Source organism: Phoca vitulina, unplaced genomic scaffold (genome assembly GCF_004348235.1).
Source record: "Phoca vitulina isolate PV1807 unplaced genomic scaffold, GSC_HSeal_1.0 scaffold54, whole genome shotgun sequence".
In the NCBI taxonomy this organism is placed as follows: Eukaryota; Metazoa; Chordata; class Mammalia; order Carnivora; family Phocidae; genus Phoca; species Phoca vitulina.
Window position 1 is genome coordinate 865,908 of NW_022589757.1, and position 21,982 is coordinate 887,889.

General features: G+C 42.9%; 1 protein-coding gene across 1 annotated transcript in view; it reads right to left on the bottom strand.

The window, feature by feature from the left end:
- Positions 1 to 15,775: 15,775 nt before the first annotated feature.
- The window catches only part of CNST (consortin, connexin sorting protein), a 112,864-nt gene continuing 106,657 nt past the window's right edge, over positions 15,776 to 21,982 (bottom strand). Inside the window, exon 11 of the mRNA XM_032389338.1 lies at positions 15,776 to 18,402. Within this exon, the coding sequence (XP_032245229.1) occupies positions 18,197 to 18,402 (206 nt within the window). The 3' untranslated portion in view covers positions 15,776 to 18,196. The remainder of the gene's footprint in view (positions 18,403 to 21,982) is intronic.

Sequence of the window (21,982 nt, forward strand, 5' to 3'; positions counted from 1 at the left end):
TTGACCTTGGACTTCGAGCTTCCAGAACTGTGAGAAGGTGCATTTCTGTTGTGTTTTGTACCCTGTCTGCTGTATTTTGTTATGGCAGCTTTAGTGAACTACTACATATATTAAGGTCTTGATGTAGGAAGGTATTCTGGAGGACATCCAGTCTATCCACCCTTAGTATTCTTTTTTTTAAGATTTTATTTATTTGAGAGACAGAGTGAGCCTGTACACGTACACATGCGCATGGGTGGGGGAGGGGCAGAGGGAAGGAGAGGGACCAGCAGACTCTCCAATGATCATGGAGCCCCACACCGGGCTCGATCTCATGACCCTGAGATCAGGACCTGACTCAAAACCAAGAGTTGGACACTTAGCTGATTGAACCACCCAGGGGCCCCGTCCGCCCTTAGTCTTCTTGGTTTCACTCCTTCACCTAGCCCTTATCTTTCCAATCACATTTTTCTCTGAACATCTATCTCCCCTTTGAAGATCTCATCTTTATGGGATGTGTCTTTCATTTCAGGCAGCTTTGGCTGGTAGAAAGCTTTGTAGATTGAACAAAATCTTTGTCCAAATTCTGAAGGCCGCTCTGTAAGAATAGAGCTGGCATGGCACAGAGAACTTGGCACAATGTCTTTGCAGGCTGGGTTCCCCGGGACGCAGACTCTGGCATGCTGGTTAGCAGGAGGGATGTTTATGAGGAGGGTCCTTAAGATCAAGATCTGTGGAAGAAAGGGGACCAAAGCCGGAGTGGGCAGAAGAAGTGGAGCTCCAGTAGGGATGGCCCTGGCCAACCTGCAGGGATCTCTGGAGCTAGACACTTTCCCGAGTTGTCCTGCTTTGGCCTGAGATGGCTTTGATCTATCACTGAATGTGGGCCACTTGAGTCGGGGTGTGGTCTTGGAGAGGTAGCTCTCAGAAGGCTGAGGCAGTCCCTGAAGCCTCTAACCAGTAGGCAGAAGAGCAAGTGCTCAGTCAAGGCCCATCTAGTCTTTGGTGTTTTGTTTTTTTTTTTTAGATTTTATTTATTTATTTTAGAGAGAAAGGGAGAGCATCAGCAGGGGGAGGGGCAGAGGGAGAGGGAAAGAATCTCAAGCAGACTCCGCACTGAGTGCAGAGCCCGTCTTAGGGCTCGATCTCATGACCCCGAGATCATGGCCTGAGCCAAAATCAAGAGTTGGAAGCTCAACTGACTGAGCCATCCGGGTGCCCCTGGAATCTTTTACTGAGGAAAAAGGTGAGCTTGCCACAGAGCTTATTTCTGAAACAGACTCATAGAGCTATCTTGAGGGACCGTCCCTAGGAGTCATCACAGCCCAACTGGAGCTGGAGCTGGGTCACCAAGTTGTGTCACTTTAGCACTCCAGCCCCACGTGGCGGCAACACCAGGTCTTTCCTCCAAGGGGACTCTGACAGCACCTCCCTGTGTTCACCATACAATCCTGGTTTTATTCAGCAAATGTTTATTAATGCAGCCTGAATCATGTCATTAGCACATAGAGTCCATTATCGCTATTGGCTTTTGATGGCCATCCATTAGAATCCTACTGCTTTTTCACATGTGTAAATCTCTTCCTGCACAGAAGTCCTGGAAACCAAAGCAGCTGTATGACTTATTTTCTTAGAATAAACATTAATTAAAAATATTCTATTTGTCAGAGAGAGAGAGAGAACACAAGCAGGGGGAGCGGCAGGCAGAGGGAGAAGCAGGCTCCCCAAGGAGCAAAGAGCTTGATGTGGAACTCGATCCTAGGACCTTGAGATTATGACCTGAGCCAAAGGCAGACACTTAACCGCCGGAGCCACCCAGGCGCCCCCTCAGTTTATTCTTATGCTGTTTTAGACCCTTATTGACCAATGGCGTGGTCAGCCGTCTGGAGGGCCCTGCATTAATCTGGCTTTATGGGAGCAGGGGGAATCTGAAGGACAATGTTCCTGCAAGAGTAGGATTGCAGCCAAACCACACACTCCCAAACAGCATCAACCCAAGGGCTGGAAGGAGAAAACAAGGAGAATAGGACATTTGAACATGTGGTCCAGATCGCAACGTCCTGAGGAGGCAAAGAGGGAGAACCTGGGGCTTCCTGAAACGGGTGCTTGAAGCCGTATCTGAAGGAGGGGAAGAGTGCCTCTCTCTCCTACCCTGCACTTTGTTTTCCAGACTCACCAACGGATCTTTAAAAAAACAAAACTCTCTTTAATGTAAACGCTAGTTTGCCCTGCTTGGTTCTGATTGGCGGGAGGATGTGGTGGTGCAAGTTCTGATTGGTGGAGATGGGAGCGCCTGGCGCTGATTGGCAGGGACCCCTTCAGGGGCAACCAGGCTCTTCCCGGCCTCCGGGTGAAAATGCTCAGAGCCCGTTCCCAGCCTGTCCCCAGCTTCTCCCCAGCTTCCCATCCCTCCAGTGCCGGGTCCGTCTTGGAAGCTGTGGAGGTGCCAGTCCCTCCCAGCCCCAGAGGGCACCTGCCGCAGTGTCAGCCCCACCCACCCCCCGGGTTCCTTCATGTAAGGAAGGCCGGCTCGAAGACACCTGTACCAGTTCAAGTGCCCAGCTCGCCCCCAGTGATCAGCCACAGTCACCCAAGGCGGCTCAGTGACCACAGGAAAGATGGCCAGCATTAAGATGGCCCGTCAATAGTTCTGTTGACAACTCATTAGAACATATGAAAAACAATGCGCATCACTCTTCATTACCATCTCCAGATTTTAGAAACATTGCCAAGGAGGGCAAAAAACCCAGTCTCCAGTGCCTGGCTTCCCATTGGCTTATCTGGCTTTTAGGAAATGAGCAGTCGTTGTTGAAGACAGGCTCTGTGCCCTTCCAGCCCCAACTCCCAGCCCCTCCTCCAGCCGGCCATGTGCTTTCCAGGGGTCTTTGGCTCATCTCGGAGTACCCGCGGAACATCCCTCCCTGTAACTGTGCGAGGCAAGAGCTGAGGTCTCAGAAAGGCATCCAGGAATCTCTCATTAAGATCTTGGAAGGCATCTGACTTGTCCCAGTTTGTTCTTTTTGGAATAAGAAAATTCTTCCTTTCGTTTTTACCATAGTATTCCACAGAAGAACTAAAAAATCCTACTGAAAATAATGTAGGGAAAAAGCAAGTCCATTACAAATGGGACCTGGAAGTTCAGGAGAGAAGGATAAGGAAGGGCTTGTGTCCCATAAACCAGCCTAGGACTAAGATGGTGGCTGACTGTGCATTGCACTCTTGTAGCTAAGACACCACTGAGCCCATGAGGTCACAGAAAGGTTGCTGTGGAAAGTTCCCCAGGAGAATTGTCTCTGAGCCTGCGGGGAAGAGAAGTGCAGGTGCTGGGTCGAGGGCTGTTTGCGATATGAGCACTGTCCCTAGGAAGGCTTTTGCAGACAGATTTCCCTCATCTCCCCCAGACCCTGACCTCTCTCAGGCCTGTGTTTTGTGGCTTTTGTACTGTCACCATTTCAGCATTTTCCATTAGCATTTACTGTTATTTAAATTATTGATCCTTGGGCCCCTGGGTGGCTCAGTTGGTTAAGGGTCCTGGGATCGAGTCCCACGTTGGGCTCCCTGTTCAGTGGGGAGTTTGCTTTTCTCCCTGTCCCCCCCCCACTAGTTCTCTCAATTTCTCTCGATCTCTCACTCAAATAAATAAAATTTTTTAAAAATTAAAAATATAAATTATTGATCCTTTAAGTGTTCATACCTTGCTAGACTGAGTAGTAACTAGCTAAATGGCAGGGGGTTGGGGGGGGGCGCGGGATTTACACACACACACAGGCACTCATCAATATGCGTGATTTCTAAAAATCTATTATCTTTTATTGCTTTCCCCTTTATTCCTACTTGCTTTTTCCTCTGACAAATCCAGGATGCTTTGCAGACGTGTAGGCATATGTGACATTTCCTGTGGCCTATATTAAAATCTGCAGTGGCCAAGGAGCTGGGGAGGGTACTTCCTAGGACACAAAAAAGCTCACTCTGCACAAGGAGCTTGACATCTGTGCACACGGGCTGTGTCTCTACAGGGACCAGCCTAGTCTGCTCCCTGACCCTTCTCTTCCTGCCCTTTTGCCAATTTATCATTCTGCGCAGAAGGGAAGAGACCAGATGGATTCTGGCCAGAGCTAATACTAATGCACTTCTATTTATGAGTAATCATTTTTAACAGAAAATGGGGTTTGCTGTCCTGAAGGGAAGGTCAGATAGAGAAGGCTAAATGCCTCGTCATGAGAAGCTGGTCTCACCGAGGGAAAACAAGAAGGCAGAGGGGCTAACAGTCATTGGTGCAAAGCAGGGGAATCGAAAGCTAAGCCTAGGAATATACCAAATTGAAAAGCCATCTTTTTTCACAAGGGGAGGAGATGAATAATTTAGTTTCGGCTAGGTACAGCCAGCAATCTTATATCTGGAACAGGGCCTGAATAAAATCAAGATGACCCAAGAGCGAAAACAAAATGGATATCATCGGCCATCTCTCCTCTCTGAAAAGCAGGAGTAAAAAACGCAATTCTGTAAGTGTGAGTGACTGAGTGTGATGGGCACTTAAGGACAAACAGCACACTAAAGCCACACTTGGAAGATTTGTCACTTCAGGGGGAAGTGCTAAATTAATTTTTTGCATCACATTCTAAGCTTGGCTTCAATTCTCACTTTTGTAAAGATTAAAAAGGGTTAAAATCCTACAGACGCAGGGTTTGGAGCACCACAAATGCCACCAAGTTTTGGCCATTCGCTGCCCCTTTGCAGACACATTGATCTCACAGCTGTGTTGATGCCATGTTTTTGGTTTACAGACCCACAACATTGCAGATGCTTCGGGAATCCACAAAGGGCAGCTGAGAGATGCTCCCCAGAGCTCCTTGGGTCTAATCCCCTTGCTTCTCTTGCCCTGATGAGCCTCTCCCCCCGGTCCTTGGCATTGGTATCACACTGTGGTCCTGACAGGATTGACAGATTTAGCAAGAAAAATACAAGATGCCCGGTTAAATTTGAATTTCAGATAAACAAGTCCTTTTTCAGTATGTCTCATGCAATAACCGGGCATGCTGTATTTTATCTGGCACCCATAGGTGCTGAGTGTATACATGGGGTCTGTCAGGGAAGTGCTCTGCCTTCGTACTGGGCTCCCCCAGGGTCCCTCACACAAGCATAGGATGGCTAACCACCAGATGTCCCAGGGTGGAGGCCTTGCAGAAATGGAGTAACCGCCCCTGCTGTCTTGTTCGTATGCAAGATGCAGGGTACAGAGTGACAGGTAAAAAAAGAGCAAAAGGAGGATGCAGTAGCAATCCCAGGAAAAACGCCCTGTAGATATTCCCAACTTCTGTTTATTTTTTTTTTAAGATTTTATTTATTTGACAGAGAGAGACAGAGAGAGAGAAGGAACACAAGCAAGGGGACTGGGAGAGGGAGAGGTAGGCTTCCTGCGGAGCAGGGAGCCCGATGCAGGGCTTGATCCCAGGACCCTGGGATCATGACTGAGCCACCCAGGCACACCCCAACTTCTTGTTTAGAAGTAGAAACTCTTTCCTTCGCTCTGCTGATCTTGACCGTAAGGAAGTCACTGAAGCTGCTTGGATTCCAGCTTCATTTCTGACACCAGAGAGCAAATGAGTCAGTGTTGACACAGCCACGTAATGCTCACGCACAAGATCTGTTGCGAAGCTGGTCTCTCTGGATTCACAGGGCATAGACCAATTTGCGGTCACTTCTTTTAAGGAGCACTTGTGATAAAGGATAGTCCCCAGAGCCAGGCCCTCTGGACCTGGAATGTGTGCAGTGTAGGTCTTGGAGACTCTACTGTAGAAGCTGTGCTGTTTGTGGGACTCCAGCCTGAGCATTGGCATTGGCATTGGCATGGATCCCTGATGCCTGGTAGACTTCTGCTCCTTCCCATTGCCAGGACTGGACATAGACTCTGTACCCCAAATTCAAATGATCTGTTTGGGGCAGATACCATTTACTAGAACTCCTGATTCTGTATTGTTTTGGAGACTAAACACTCTCCAAAGAACTCATTCCTGTCCAGTTCACGATCCTCCCTTATGTTCAGGTTCTCAGAAAAGCAACAGGCTAGGGCACAATTCCCCCAATCCAATCAACTGTGGCCAGGGCTGTAGGGTGACGAAACATAAAACACAGCAACTTGTTGAGAAGGAACCACCTGTGGTGGCCTTTTCTTCAAGAGGAGCTTTGGGTACAGTGGGAGCTTCCAAGTCTATGGATCCATTTATATATTCCACCTCTTACTTCCATGATCAGCTTCAAAGGACCCCTATCCAACCTCATCCAACTCTTGCAACCCAACAAATACAGATATCCACATTGTCTTTTCTCAGTGATGGAAAACAGAATGTTTTGGACATTTTAAAGTTTGATGTTATTTTAGAAATTACATAGGTAAGGAAACTGATGTCCAGGCTGAACATCCAGTTACTGTGATCTTATTTATCATCGAGATTCCAACTCTAGTGACCACCTCCCTTCTTTGGTTCTTCTGTACCACCAAACGATCCTGTATCCCGAGTCTCTTCTCCAGGGTTGACCAAACTACTCTTCCTATCCCAACAATTTAGTTTTTCCAATGGAGAAAAAAATTGAAATGGGAAAAAAAGCAGATTGCCTCTATTTACAGTCACTTTTGGACCAAGTTCCTATCCACACCAGAAGTGTAGGCAAGGACACTTTTCTTCTTTGTTTAGTTTGTATGGATCCTGTCAACCCCTAATCTTGTACTCGGAAAATCAGAACCAGGGGATGTCGTCATTCCAATGAATGATGTGAGCCTTCTCTGCTCCCTGAGTGCGTCTCTCCTTCCTGACCCTTGATCCAAGGCAGTTAAGAAAAACAATAAATTCACAAAACCTCACTTTTGATCAATGCATTCCGGCCAGAGGGAGGGAGAGCGGGTTGTCCTTACAGAATATCTATAATTAGATTGGGTTTGGAACTTGGACTGCTGCATTGAGTAGAGAAAAAGCATAGTTTTAAATCACCATCTCAAAACTTCCAAAGGAGCTAGAGGGATCTAAAAGCTCTGAACAGAATTGGGAGTGAAATCAAGGCATTTTGAACTAGTGACCTTGTTGGAACACCTTATAAGTAGGCACATGAGTAGTTAAGTCTTGCACAAATTGGAGGTCATCATTTCTCTGTAGCCCAATGAAGTAACAGCAGTGAAAGAGAATAAAGTATTCAGATAGACAGTACGGATTCCCTTGCCCCTCATAACACCTTGAGATGATATGAAGCTACAAATTGGAATTTTTAAAAAATTAACTTTATTGAGGTATAAGTTATATACATAACTGTATCTATGTAAATTGTATAACCCAGTGCATTTGGAAAGATGTATATACCCATGAACTTATTTTTTTTTTAAAGATTTTATTTATTTGACAGAGAGAGAGACAGCGAGAGAGGGAACACAAGCAGGGGGAATGGGAGAGGGAGAAGCAGGCTTCCCGCGGAGCAGGGAGCCCGACGTGGGGCTCGATCCCAGAACCCCCACGACCTGAGCTGAAGGCAGACGCTTAACGACTGAGCCACCCAGGCGCCCCTATACCCATGAACTTATGACCACAATCAAGTTATGGAACATTTCCATCAATCCCAAAAGTTGCCCTGTGACCCCTGCAGCCCATCCTTCTGCCCCTCAATGAACCACTGATCTGCTCCTGTCACCATGGATTAATTTGCACTTTCTAAAATTTTACATGAATGGAAACATATGATATGGGCTCTCTTGTCACTGGCTTCTTTCACTCAGAATAATTATTTTGAGATTAATCCATATTGCTTGTATATTCACAAGTTTGTGCTTTTTATTGCTGACTGGTATTCTATTAGTGATGGGCACTAGGGTGTTCTCACTTATTGGCTATTATAGATAAAGTTGCCATGAACACATTATGTAAAAGTTTTTGTGTGAACACCTTTTCGTTTCTCTTAAGCAAGAACCCAGGTGTGGAATTGCTGGAATCGCATGAGCAGGAGAGGTGTACTTATAAGAAACTGCCAAGCTGTGTTCCAAAGTGGTTGTACTATTCCATAGTCCCACTAGCTGTGTGTGAGAATTTGGTTGCTCCACATCCTTACCAACACTTTAAGTCTCTGGCTCCTTGTAGCTTAAATTTTTCTTTCTTTCTTTCTTTTTTTTTTTTAAGATTTATTTATTTACTTGAGAGAGAGAGAGAGCATGGCGGGGGCAGAGGGAGAGGGAGAAACTCAAGCAGACTCTGTGCTGAGCGTGGAGCCTGACACGGGGCTTGATCTCACGACCCTGAGATCATGTCCTGAACCAAAACCAAGAGTCAGATGCTTAACGGACTGAGCCACCCGGGTGCCCCATTTTTTGTGTAACTTAAAATTTGCCTTGGGGCGTCTGGGTGGCTCAGTCATTAAGCATCTGCCTTCATCTCAGGTCCTGATCCCAGGGTCCTGGGATTGAGCCCCGCATTGGGCTCCCTGCTCGGCGGGAAGTCTGCTTCTCCCTCTCCCACTCCCCCTGCTTGTGTTCCCTCTCTCACTGTCTCACTGTTTCTGTCAAAAAATAAATAAAAAATCTTTAAAAAAAAAAATTTGCCTTGGGGTGCCTGGGGGGCTCAGTCGGTTAAGCATTTATTTGCCTTTAGCTCAGGTCATGATTGAGCTCCCGCTCAGCGGAGAGTCTGCTTCTCCCTCTGCCTTTCCCCCTGGCTTATGTACTCTCTTGCACTCACTTTTTCTCTCTCAAATAAATAAATAAAATCTTTTTTAAAAATTTGCCTTTTTAACTCTCTTTAGGTGTACAGTTCAGTGGCATTAAATGCATTACGGTGTTGTACAACCATCACCACTAATAGCTACTTTCTTTTCTTTTCTTTTTTTTTTTTTTTTGTGATTTTATTAATTTATTTGAGAGAGAGAGAGAGCACATGAGAGGGGGGAGGGTCAGAGGGAGAAGCAGACTCCCCGCTGAGGAGGGAGCCCGATGCGGGACTCGATCCTGGGACTCCAGGATCATGACCTGAGCCGAAGGCAGTCGCTTAACCAACTGAGCCACCCAGGCGCCCTAATAGCTACTTTCTAAACTTTTTTGGCACCCAAACAGAAACACTAACAATTAAGCAATAACTCTATTTCCCCTTCCCTCAGCCCCTAGTAACCACAGTTCTACTTCCTGTCTCTGAATTTGCCTACTATCCACACTTCATATAAGTGTAATCACACAATATTTGCTCATGTCTGGCTTATTTCTCATAACGTAGTGTTCGGGTTCGTCGATGTTGTGGTATGTATCATTTCATTGATCTTACTGTGGTTTTTGATTTGCATTTCCCTAATGATCAAAGATATTGAGCATCTTTTCACGTGTTTATTGGCCATTTATATATCTTCTTTAGAAAAACGTGTGTTCAAGTTCTTTGCTCATTTTTCATTGGAGTTTTTTGTTGAATTGTAGAAGTTCTGTATAGACTCTGGATATTAAACCCTTACCAGATATTTGATCTGCAAGTATTTCCACCCATTCTATGGCTTGTCTTTTCATTTTCTCCATAATTTCCTTTGATGCACAAAATCTTAAAGTTTTTGTGAAGTCAAACTTACCTGTCTTTTGTTGCTTGTGCTTTTGGTGTTTTATCTAAGAATTGGTGTCATATCTAAGAATCCATTCCCAAATCCATAGTCATGAAGATTTACCTTTATGTTTTCTTCTAAGAGTTTTACAGAGTTAGCTCATACATAGGCCATTGATCCGTTTTGCATTAATTTTTGTATATGGTATGAGGCAGGGGTCTAATCTCACTCTTGCATGTGGAAATCCAGTTGTCCCAGAACAACCATCTGTTGAAGAGAGTATTCTTTCCCCCTTGAATGGACTTGACATCCTTGACATCAAAAATCAACTGGCCAAAGATGTTTGGGCCTATTTCTCAACTCTCAATTTGATTCTTTTGGTCTATATGTCTATCCTTATGCCAATATCACAGTTTTTTGATTACTGTAGTTTTATAATATATTTTGAAGTCGGGAAATGTGAATCCTCCAATTTTATTTCTTTTTTCAAGACTGTTTGGTTATTGGATCCCCTTGCAATACCACATAAATTTGGTACTTAGCTTTTCCATTTCTTTTTTTTTTTTTAAAGATTTTATTTATTCATTTGAGAGAGAGAATGAGAGAGAGAGCATGAGAGGGGTGAGGGTCAGAGGGAGAAGCAGACTCCCTGCTGAGCAGGGAGCCCGATGCGGGACTCGATCCCGGGACTCCAGGATCATGACCTGAGCCGAAAAAATGGCCATTGGAATTTTGATGGTGATTGCATTTGTAGATTTCTTTCAGTGTATTGACATCTTAATACATGTTGTCTTCCTATCCATGAACACAGGATAACATTCCATTTATTTAGATATTCTTTAAATTTCTTTCAGTGATGTTTCATAATTCTTGGTGTGCAAGTCTTCTCTTCCTTGGCTAAATTCATTCATATGTATTTTATTCTTTTAGATTCTTCTTCTTATTATTCTTTTAGATTATATTATAAATTGCCTTCTTAATTGACTTTCTGGAATTTTAATTACTGGTGTTTAAAAACAATTAATTTTGGGGCACCTGGGTGGCTCAGTTGGTTAAGCGTCTGCCTTCGGCTCAGGTCATGATCCCAGGGTCCTGGGATTGAGTCCCATGTCGGGCTCCCTGCTCAGTGGGGAGTCTGCTACTCCTTCTGCCTCTGCCCCTCCCCCTGCTCATGCACTCTCTCAAATAAACAAAATCTGAAAAAGAAAACCAACAACAATTGATTTTTGTGTGTTGATCTTAAACCCAGTAACTTTGATGAGTCCATTTATTAGCTCTGGTAGCTTTCTTGTGGATTCTTTAGGATTATATATATAATATGTATATAGTCATCTGCAAATAGTTTTACATCTTCTTTTTCAATTTGGATTTTTTTTTTGTCTAATTCTGGCTAGAACTTCAGTACTATGTTGAATAGCAATGGTGAAAGTAGAATCCTGATTTTTTTTTTTTAAAGATTTTATTTGACAGAGAGAGCACAAGCAGAAGGAGAGAGAGGGAGAAGCAGGCTCCCTGCTGAGCAAGGAGCCCAATGTGGGACTTGATCCCCGGACCCTGGGATCTTGACCTGGGCCGAAGGCAGCCGCTTAACCAACTGAGCCACCCAGGCATCCCTAGAATCCTGATCTTAAGGAGAAAGCTTCCAGTCTTTCACCATATTAGCTGTGTTTTTTTTTTTGTTTTGTTTTGTTTTGTTTTGTTTTGTTTTTTTATTTTTAAAGATTTTATTTATTTATTTGACAGAGAGACACAGCGAGAGAGGGAACACAAGCAGGGGGAGTGGGAGAGGGAGAAGCAGGCTTCCCGCTGAGCAGGGAGCCCGATGCGGGGCTCGATCCTGTTTTGTTTTGTTTTGTAAATGCCCTTTATCATGTTGAGGAAGTTCCATTCTATTCCTAGGTTATTGAGAGTTTTTATCATGAAAGAATGTTGGATTTTTGTCAAATGCCTCTTCTGCATCAGTTTAGATAATCATGTCCTTCCCCCCCCTTTGTTCTATTAATGGCATTATTACATTGATTTTCTTATGCCAAACCACTCTTGCATTCCCAGTCAATCTTGGTAATTTTAATCATTCTAGCAGGTTTCTCATTGTTTCAATTTGCATTTTCTTGATGACTAATGATATTCAACATCTTTTCGTGTGCCCATTGGTGTATTTTCTTTTGTAAAGGGTGTCCAAAGATTTTTAACTGGATTGTTTGTCATAATATTGAGTTGTATGATCTTCACATATTCTGAATACAAGGCCTTTACCAGATAAAGGTATTGTGAATATTTTTTCTGCTCCTCAGCTTGCTTTTTTTTTTTTTTAAAGATTTTATTTATTTATTTGAGAGAGAGAGAGAGAGCACAAGAGGGGGGAGTGGGAGAGGGAGAAGCAGACTCCCTGCTGAGCAGGGAGCCCGATGCGGGACTCGATCCCGGGACTCCAGGATCATGACCTGAGCCGAAGGCAGTTGCTTAACCAACTGAGCCACCCAGGCGCCCCTCAGCTTGCTTTTTCATTTTCCTAACTATGTAATTCAAAAGTACAAGTTTTTATTTATTAATTAAACACTTTATTTTTAAGTAATCTCTACACCCAACATGGGGCTCAAACTCACAACCCTGAGATCAAGAGCCGCATGCTCTACCATCTAAGCCAGCCAGGTGCCCCCAAAAAGTACGAGTTTTTAAAGTTCAGTTAATAAATTGTTTTTCTTTTATGGTCGGTATATTTCATGTTCTAAGAAACCTTTGCTTACCCAAAGGTTGCAAAGATTTTCTCGTTTTCTTTTAGAAGTTTTATAGTTTTAGTGTTTGTATTTGGATCCATTATTTCTAGTTAATTTTTATGTGTGAGGTAAAGGTCTAAGTGTATTTATTCCAAATGGGACATGCAGTTGTTCTAGCCTTAGGTGTTGAAGACTTTCCTTTGCCCCGCTGAATTACCTTGGAGCCTTTGTAGAGGATCACTGGTGCCCGCACACGCAGATGCATGTCTGGACTGTCCTCGTGCCACACCAGTCTGGTTACTGTGCCACTCAGTTTCGAAATCAAGAAGTACGTCTTGCCATTTTGTTCTCATGGTTTCATTGGCTATCTTCTTTTTTTTTTTTTTTAAAGATTTATTTATTTGAAAGTGAGAGAGAGAACTCGAGGGATAGGGGCAGAGGGAGAGGGAGAGAATCTCAGGCAGACTCTGAGGTGAGCACAGAGCACAGAGCCCATCGTGGGGCCTGATCTCATGACCCTGAGATCACGACCTGAGCCGAAACCAAGAGTCTGACGCTCAGTCGACTGTGCCATCCAGGCGCCCTCATTGGCTATCTTCTAAGTCACCTGCATCTCTGCATGGATTTTAAAATTGGCCTGTCCACTTATAGACACTGCTGGGACTTTGAGGTGATGTCAGGTCTGCAGATAGATCTGGGGGAACTGACATCTTCATGATACGGGGTCTTCTACTCCACAAGCAGATTGTATTTCCTCACTTATTTACGTCTCCTTTCAGCAATGGTTTATAGTTTCCATTGCACAGGTTTTGCACATATTTTGTTAAATTTTGAGAATCTTTCATGTTTTGGGTGCTATTGTAAGTGAAATGAATTTTGATTCTTTTATTCATGATTTTTAATTTCATGTTCCAATGGTTCATTGCTGGTACCCAGAAATACTATTGACTTTTTTGTATATTGACCTTGCATTCTATGACTTCGCTATACTCACGTATTCTAATAGCATTCTACAGATTCCTTAGGGTTTTCTTGATAAACGATCATGTCATTGGCAAAAAGTTTTATTTTGTCCTTTTTAGTCAGTATGCCTTTTATTTCTTGCCTTGTCGTAGTAGGTCATCCCGTACAACACTGAACAAAAGTGATCAGAATGAACATTTTTGCCTTGTTGTGGACCTGAGGAAGAAAAGCATTTGTCGGGGCACCTGGGTGGCTCAGTCGTTAAGCGTCTGCCTTCAGCTCAGGTCATGATCCCAGAGTCCTGGGATCGAGCCCCACATCAGGCTCCCTGCTCCACAGGAAGCCTGCTTCTCCCTCTCCCATTCCCCCTGCTTGTGTTCCCTCTCTCGCTGTCTCTCTCTGTCAAATAAATAAATAAAAATCTTTAAAAAAAAAAAAAAGAAAGAAAAGCATTTGTCCTTTTCAACTAGGTATTTGATATTAGCTGCGGGTTTTTTGGAAATGCCCTTGATCAGGTTAGGGAAGTCCTAGTTTGCTCAGAGTTTTTATCATGAATGGTGTATGAATTGCATGCACTTATTGGTATGGTAGTACGGTTTTCCTTTGTTTGTTAAAACGGTGAATTATATTGAGTAATTTTTTAATGTGAAAACAACATTGTACTCCCAGGATTAATCTCAATTGGCCGTGATGCTGTATTACCTCTTGTGTATATTGTTAGATTGGATCAACTGGTATTTGTTAGGGATTTTGTGTCTAAGTTCACGAATGATACTGGTTTTTAGCTATCTTATCTTATTGTCTTGTCTGGTTTTGGTCTCAGAGTAATCTTGTCCCATGAAACACTCTCCTTTCTGAGGTGTTTTGTAGGATGGATATGATTTCTCACTTAAATGATTGATAGAATTTACTGAGGAAGCTTCTGGACCTGGAGTTTTGTGAGGTTTTCACTTGTGCTATTCAGGCTTTCAGTTTTGAAGAAGGCTCTTAGGGAGAAGCTTTCTACTGCTGGAAAGCCCACCAGCTACTAATGCCACAAACACTAACTATAAGTGAAAAGTAATAATTACCAGAACTTAGGTTGTGAGAAAAGACTCCTGTCTATCATGCTGCTATGCAGGAAGCCTAGATAGAATTTTACTTTAAAAAAAATCGTAATTTTTATTCTATTTTATTTTTAAAGATTTTATTTATTTATTTGAGAGAGAGAGAGGACGAGTGATGGGGAAAGGGAGAGAGAGAGACAGAGAGAGTGAGAGGCAGACTCCCTGCTGAGCAGGGAGCCCGATGTTGGACTTGATCCCAGGACCCCAGGATCATGACATGAGCCGAAGGCAGGTGCTTAACCGACTGAGCCACCCAAGAGCCCCTAGAATTTTACTTTTGTTCCTTATAGTGCATGACACCTGGTAGGAGAGAATGAACTCAATTTTCTACTCCCACGGGTAGCAGGACCCTCAATTTCTTCATTTTGATTCCTCCTTCACAAATGCATGTATCTCACCAGACACTAATTTCTTTAAGCTGCTATGATTTCCTGTTCCTGGAGCTCCAGCACCCAGCTCTAGGCACATGGCAGGCATACACACATTTGTCAAGGTGCAAGACAGTGACACACTGCTCGTGGCTCTGCCCTGATCTCAGAGCAACAAGCAAAAAATTGAGTTTAGCAGTTACTCCCGTTAGAACCAGGGAGAAGAGATACCTTTTCTCTCAGCACCCTAAACTCAGAGAGAGTTAAACTGTCCTAGAATCCTTCAGGACATTTTTAATTTACTGTAGCTTTTACAGGGCTAGTGCATGAGGCTCGATAAATGTCGATCCTTGAGGCTGTTAAAACAGCAGATGGCACTAGAATTTGCGCCGTCAACCCTAGATCGCTCTCATTCTTTTCGAGGGTGGAGATAACGTGGCAGGATGGAAAGCAGACGGGATTGGGGAGATACAAATCTGCACTGAGCGATGTGTGTTTCATGATGTAACCATCACATGAATACATGTGAAAACACTATATACACTGCACGGGGAAGTATACAAGGGTGCATTAATATTACTTAAACCCACAGAAATCCTCAAGAGTTAGGCAGGTCACGTCAGTGGGAAGACAAAAATCAGTCTCTCCTTGAACCGGGCCAGCCTCTCAGCAAAGCGGGTTAACAGCCAAAGGATTTCTTTGTTCTTTCCCCACCTTCCCTTGTTCGCTTCTCAATTCCTGCCCCCTCCGCACCGCTGCCCCAGCATGCCCCAATTCACACCTGTCCTTTCAAAACAAGGCCTGCTTTCAAATTTCAAATCCTCTATAATACACAGTCACTGCCCAGTGGATTTTGATTTTTAAATCCGAAGGAATGAGTTTTTAGAGTAAATTTCAGTTACTGTGTCAGGCAGATAGGGGAGGGCTTTTAGAACCAGAAGAGCTTTCACGTAGGGACCTCTTAGACTTCCCAAAATAGACGGCCGTCTGCTTGTGGGGCCAGACCAACCTCTCAAAGCATTTCACACTGTCGCTTTAAAGCAGTTTTTCTCCCAGGGTTCAAATAAACTCTCTGAGACGCTGTGTTGGTGTCATTTTAAATTACAAGCTTGATCTGTTACCCTCAAATACAGTTCTTAGGGAAGATTAGTTACAAAGAGTTGTCAGTACTTTCAAATGGCAGAAAAAATTACATTGTAGTAAAACTGGAATGAATTTTTTACGCGTGAGATAATTTTCTTTTATCACCAGATGGAGTTACTCCAATTCATGCAATAAATGACTATTTCATTTTTTAAAGTTGCCCTAATTTTTCTAGTTGAGATTTCATGCTTATTTTAAGTCAAGATATCAATATGCTCCTGAGCTCACCTCACACTCCCTGGGAAGCAGTGAGGACACACACGGTTTGTCTGACACTCCCTGGGCCCCTGAGAACCCCATATTCTGTTTCAGTCCTTGTGCCCCAGTGTGAGATCTTCAGTTTCAGCAAATGTGATGCTATGGTATTTAGGACTTCGATAGTGACCTAAAAGAGGTGAACAGGAGGGAAATTCTGATTTATCTTGACATAAAACTGGCAGAAATCTCCACCACCAAATTCCTGTAACTAGAAATCACGAGGGTTAAACAGAAGAGGTTTGTCTCTGATGGGGATGCCCCTCACAGCGGATTTGGGTAGAATATCTTTTCTAGAACCACGTGAGATAGTACCATCAACATTTTACATAGTTTACATACCATCTGAATACAAATTCTTAAAATTTATAATAGAACATTAAAATAATCCTCTAATAAAATCAGCCTTAAGTATAAGGAATCTAAATTTCACTCTCTTGTACACTTCTAAATAAATATCTTTGATCTATAATTCTTGAAAATATTACAGTTTATGGTGACATGATAGAGACAAGTCAAACAGTATTATAAGTGAAAATAAAACATCAACTTAAAAATTAACAAACCTAAAAATATACTGAATTGAAATTATAGAAAATCAAAACACTAAGTACATAGCAATTAAATATGTAGCATTGGGATAACCGAACGCATGCTCAACAACAGACTACTAACTTATAGAAAAAGCCCTTTAAAATTCATATAATCTAAATAAATAAGCAGAAACACACAGGGAGCTACTGTACCAGCCAGTAACAACTAGAAAGTAATTTCTCCCTTTTTCTTTCAAACGATCCTAACAAAAAACATGAAATAATGGTCACTTGCTAAAAAACTAGAATTCATGTGTTCTGTCTCTGTTAAAAGGCTGCCTATGCTATAAAAAGCCAAAGCAAGGTTTTCTAAATGTTAGACCACTGTACCTTAGAAAAGGAAATGCCATCAAACTGACAGATTGAAACAAAAATCACACACTTACCTATTTATGATTGATTGAATTTTCGTTGAACAGCTCCATAAGAGGTCTAAATCAAGCCCATGATATGAATGCACATTCAAACATCTGAATGTGTGATTTGTTAATACTGAATTATATATCGTGATTTAATTTCATTTGCCAAAGTAGGAGTTTATTTTACCTAAGACCAGAATTAAAACATCTAGAGCAGGAACTATTATCTTCTTGATCTTTGTATTCTGGTTCTTAGATTCTCAGAACCTAATAACGTGCTCACCTACTGAGAAGTGAGTCCAGCACTCAACATTCCTCAGCAAGCACTGAATCCATGATGAAGCTGGGTGCCTGAGACTTAGAGGGAGTTCTATAGTTTTTCCTCTTTACCTCTAGGCCTGTGATTAATTTCTGGCTAGTTAATCAAATTAATTGTCACAGATCTATCACAGTGTCTGATTTCAGGGCCGAGATTTCTACCACTCATCTGTTCCACACTTAAGCCTTCTATTTGTGCCCACACATTTATAGTCAGGTTCAAATAAAGATCATCTTTGTTATTCTGGGTCGGGTATTTGCTTATGATAACCATCTGAAACAGACATGCATGCATGCACGCGTGTGTGCACGCACGCGCGCACACACACACACACACACACAATCATTTCACAGATGAAGAACAGAATCTGGAAATAATGCACAAAGCCTAAATTACACAGTTCCCAAGGTTAACTAAAAAAAGACAATGAAACCGTAAGGTAACTCCTTTTGATTATACACAAACTTATTGCATGATGGCTGGAAGCAATGTCTTTGGACCAACAAATGTAAACCAAGTGTCCTTTAACCATTAGCTTGACAAGGCAGCTAAAAATGGTGGAGCTCCAACAATGCCCTTGAGATTCTGCTGGGCATAGCTCGCTCCCCTAGGAAGTAGCACAGAGTGGGTGGATGTGCTCTCCAAAGACCATTCCTTCCATCCACAATGCTCAGGGTTATTCTGAGAGCTCCTCTGGATTACCATTTCAAGCTGCCATTTCTGGAAGTCCAGGGCTCCTCGCTGGGGGAGGGGATGCATGTTACAGAACTCTGAAAATAAAAGCCGTTTAGAAAGTTTCACTCTTTGATTCTCACTGCCAGCATGCCTGTGCCTCTTGAGTGCTGCTAGGAGAGGTAGACCCAGTGTTTCAGTTCCGCCATTCCCTGCAGTAACTTAGTGTAATAGAAGTCCATGTTATCCGCAAAGTCTGTACAAACGGGCGACTCCATGTCGCCAAAAGTGCAGTACAATGCGGTTCCTCCGACACTCAGGAAAACCGTTGCTATGCACAGCAAGACCAGTAAAATACAGGAACCACCTCCAACTTCATCTGCAAATATGAGAACAGAGTAAGGTTAAATAGGTGCAAAATGGAAATCCCAGTGTCTGCTGTCTTCTCACTGGTCACGGTAAGTAGACATTTCTAGTTAACCTGAGTCCTCCAGGGGCTGGAGTCACTGACAAAAAGCTAGTGCATGTGAGGACTGCGTGGGACCCACCTGACAGTTACCACAGACACACACCTGTCAGTCACCACACACACCTGTCAGTCACCACAGACATACACCTGTCAGTCACGACACACACCCGCCAGTCACCACAGACACACACCTGTCAGTTCCCACAGACACACCTGCTAGTCACCACAGACATACACCTGTCAGTCACCACAGACACCTGTCAGTCACCACAGACACATACATCTGTGGAGCCTGTCAATGCTAAAATGAAAACTAGCTCATTTATACAACGAATATAATCGCTTCCATTAAAAAAGAAAAGAAGGGCAGTACTTCTCTGATGTGCTCATAGCCCTATTTTAGAGTACAAATTACAATCTCAATATTACAATATCTTTGGAGTTCACATCAGGAGCTCACCTTAAAGCAAGGTCAATTTGATATTAAACAATAAAAAATTGTCTTTGGGTGGGATCACTTTTGCATCTCACTTGATTTTACTCGTTTTTTTTTTTTTTTTTTTTGGGGAGAGAGAGTATGAGAGACAGAGAGCATGAGAGGGAAGAGGGTCAGAGGGAGAAGCAGACTCCCTGCTGAGCAGGGAGCCCGACGTGGGACTTGATCCCGGGACTCCAGGATCATGACCTGAGCCGAAGGCAGTTGCTTAACCAACTGAGCCACCCAGGTGCCCCTCATTTTTTTTTTTTAACTGTATTTATTTGAGAAAGAGAGAAAGCGAGCAGGGGGAGTGGCAGGCAGAGGGAGAAGCAGACTCCCCACTGAGCAAGGAGCCCGATGTGGGATTCGATCTCAGGACCCTGGGATCATGATCTGAGCCGAAGGCAGACACTTAACCCACTGAGCCACCCAGGTGCCATTATTCAATTTTATTCTTACCATTTAGTGGAACAGCGATGGTCTAGCTAGTACAGTGATTTCTTTTTATTTTGCTTAATAACAAGCAGGCCTGTTTTTAATAAAAATGTCCTTATCGGTCTCTCTATATTAAGAAAATAGCTATTCTTTGGTTGGAAAGCCTTAATGATCATTCATAATTAAAAATTTTTTAAATTTGGAAAAAGACTGAAAAGTTCTTTGATCAGCATGATGAGAAACTACCAGAACCTTCTTGGAAGGTGATCTGGCAGTATCTATTAAAACTTTAAATTAATTTATCCTCCTGGGCACCTGGGTGGCTCAGTCGTTAAGCATCTGCCTTCAGCTCAGGGTCATGATCCTAGGGTCCTGGGATCGAGCCCCACAACGGGCTCTCTGCTCAGCGAGAAGCCTGCTTCTCCCTCTCCCACTCCCCCTGCTTGTGTTCCTTCTCTCACTGTGTCTCTGTCAAATAAATAAAATCTTAAAAAAAAACATTTATCCTCCTGACTGGGACATGTTTGACAGCGAGGGAGTGTGGGGGGACAAAGCTGAGACAACAGGTGTAAACCAGGACCGCCTCAGGGCAGCTGGACCCTATCACTTAGTCCAACAAATTCACTTCTGGGAATCAGCCTACAGATTAGCACACTACAAACTAGCATATTTACGGGCATGTTCACTGTGACAAAGTCTGTTAGAGCATAAAGTTGAGAATAATTCAGTTATTCCAGTAATAATGGAACAATTAAATAATCATGGGACATTCATATAATGAAATAATATGCAATTGTTTAATAGAATGAAGTAAGTTTAATATGTTCTCTCATAGGAAGACATCCAAGATCAATGGTTAAATGAAAAAGAAGTGACGTAACAGTATAATGAACCCATTTGTGTTAAAACAAAAAACATGTATGTGTCAGTGTGTCTATACACATATGCACACATATATACACAATGTGTCCTGAAAAGATGGTAAGAAACTTCAATTAGTACTTGGGGGAAACCCTCAAGGGAAGATCAGAAGACTTGACACTGTTTTACTTCATTACTGTGCGAGTTGTTTTTTTTTTTTAAGATTTTTTTTTTTATTATTAATTATTTATTTATTTGAAGACAGAGACACAGCGAGAGAGGGAACACAAGCAGGGGGAGTGGGAGAGGGAGAAGCAGGCTTCCCGCCGAGCAGGGAGCCCGATGCGGGGCTCAATCCCAGGACTCTGGGATCATGACCTGAGCTGAAGGCAGACGCTTAACGACTGAGCCACCCAGGCGCCCTTTTTTTAAGATTTTATTATTTATTTTAGAGAGTGAGAGAAAGAGATAAAAGAGAGCATGCACATGTGGTGGGGGGAGGGGCAGAGGGAGAGAGAGAATCCCAAGCAGACTCCCTGCTGAATGCAGACCCCGACATGGGGCTCCATCTCACAACCCCAAGATTGTGACCTGAGCCGAAACCAAGAGTTGGACTGCACCACCCAGGTGCCCCATTACTGCATGAGTTTTTTCATGATTAACATATATTACTTTTATGATAAAAAAACCCCACATTTTATAAAACATAATATAAACAAAATAGACTTTTTTGGAAGATTTTACAGGATTATGTGAATATATTCTTCCTGTAAAAATTCAAACACAAAAACATCTAAGAATCTAAGGGACTCTGTTTTTCTCCTACTCAAGCATATTCCTCTCCCACCCCAGAGGCAAACACACTCTGGTGTGTATCCTTCCAGATCAAAGACACAGTTTTCAGGATTCTTACTTTTTTTTTTTTTATTTGACAGAGAGAGACACAATGAGAGAGGGAACACAAGCAGTGGGGCAGTGGGAGAGGGAGAAGCAGGCTTTCCGTTGAGCAGGGAGCCCGATGTGGGGCTCGATCCTAGGACCCTGGGATCATGACCTGAGCCGAAGGCAGATGTTTAGCTGGTTAAATGTCTGCCTTCAGCTCAGGTCATGATCCCAGGGTCCTAGGATCAAGCGCCAAGTCAGGCTCCCTGCTCAGTGGGGAGTCTGCTTCTCCCTCTCTCTCTTACCCCCCTTCCGCTTGTGTGCGTGCTTGCTCTCTAATAAATAAAATCTTAAAAAAAAACTTAAAAAATAGGATTATGTAATTATACTTTCTATGATTTACAAATTTATAGTTTAATAAATTTTAGTAGTCAATAGGTTTGATAATTTATATGCATCCATGCAAATATATTTTTCTACAAATGAATAAGTATAATATCATTACTGTAGTTCTTGGGGTTTTTTTGTTTTTTGTTTTTTGTTTTTTTTGGTCAGTTCAGCTTTTTTCACCCTCTTTTCTGTTTTTTTGGCATCATGCACTCTCACCCATCTATGTCAACCATCTAGTACATGTAGTTTTCCATGTTTTTCTTCATAATCCTGTATTTCTAGGTGAACATTCTTCACAGTTTATTTTAAACATTTGTCTTGTTTGTTTTATCGACAGGTGTTAAAACTGTTTAGAGCTTCGTGGCTAAACCAGGAGGCCTCGAGGCACAGGTGGCTGCCGAGCAGAAGCTAAGTGACCGGGCTAAGACATGATGGCCACCAAGT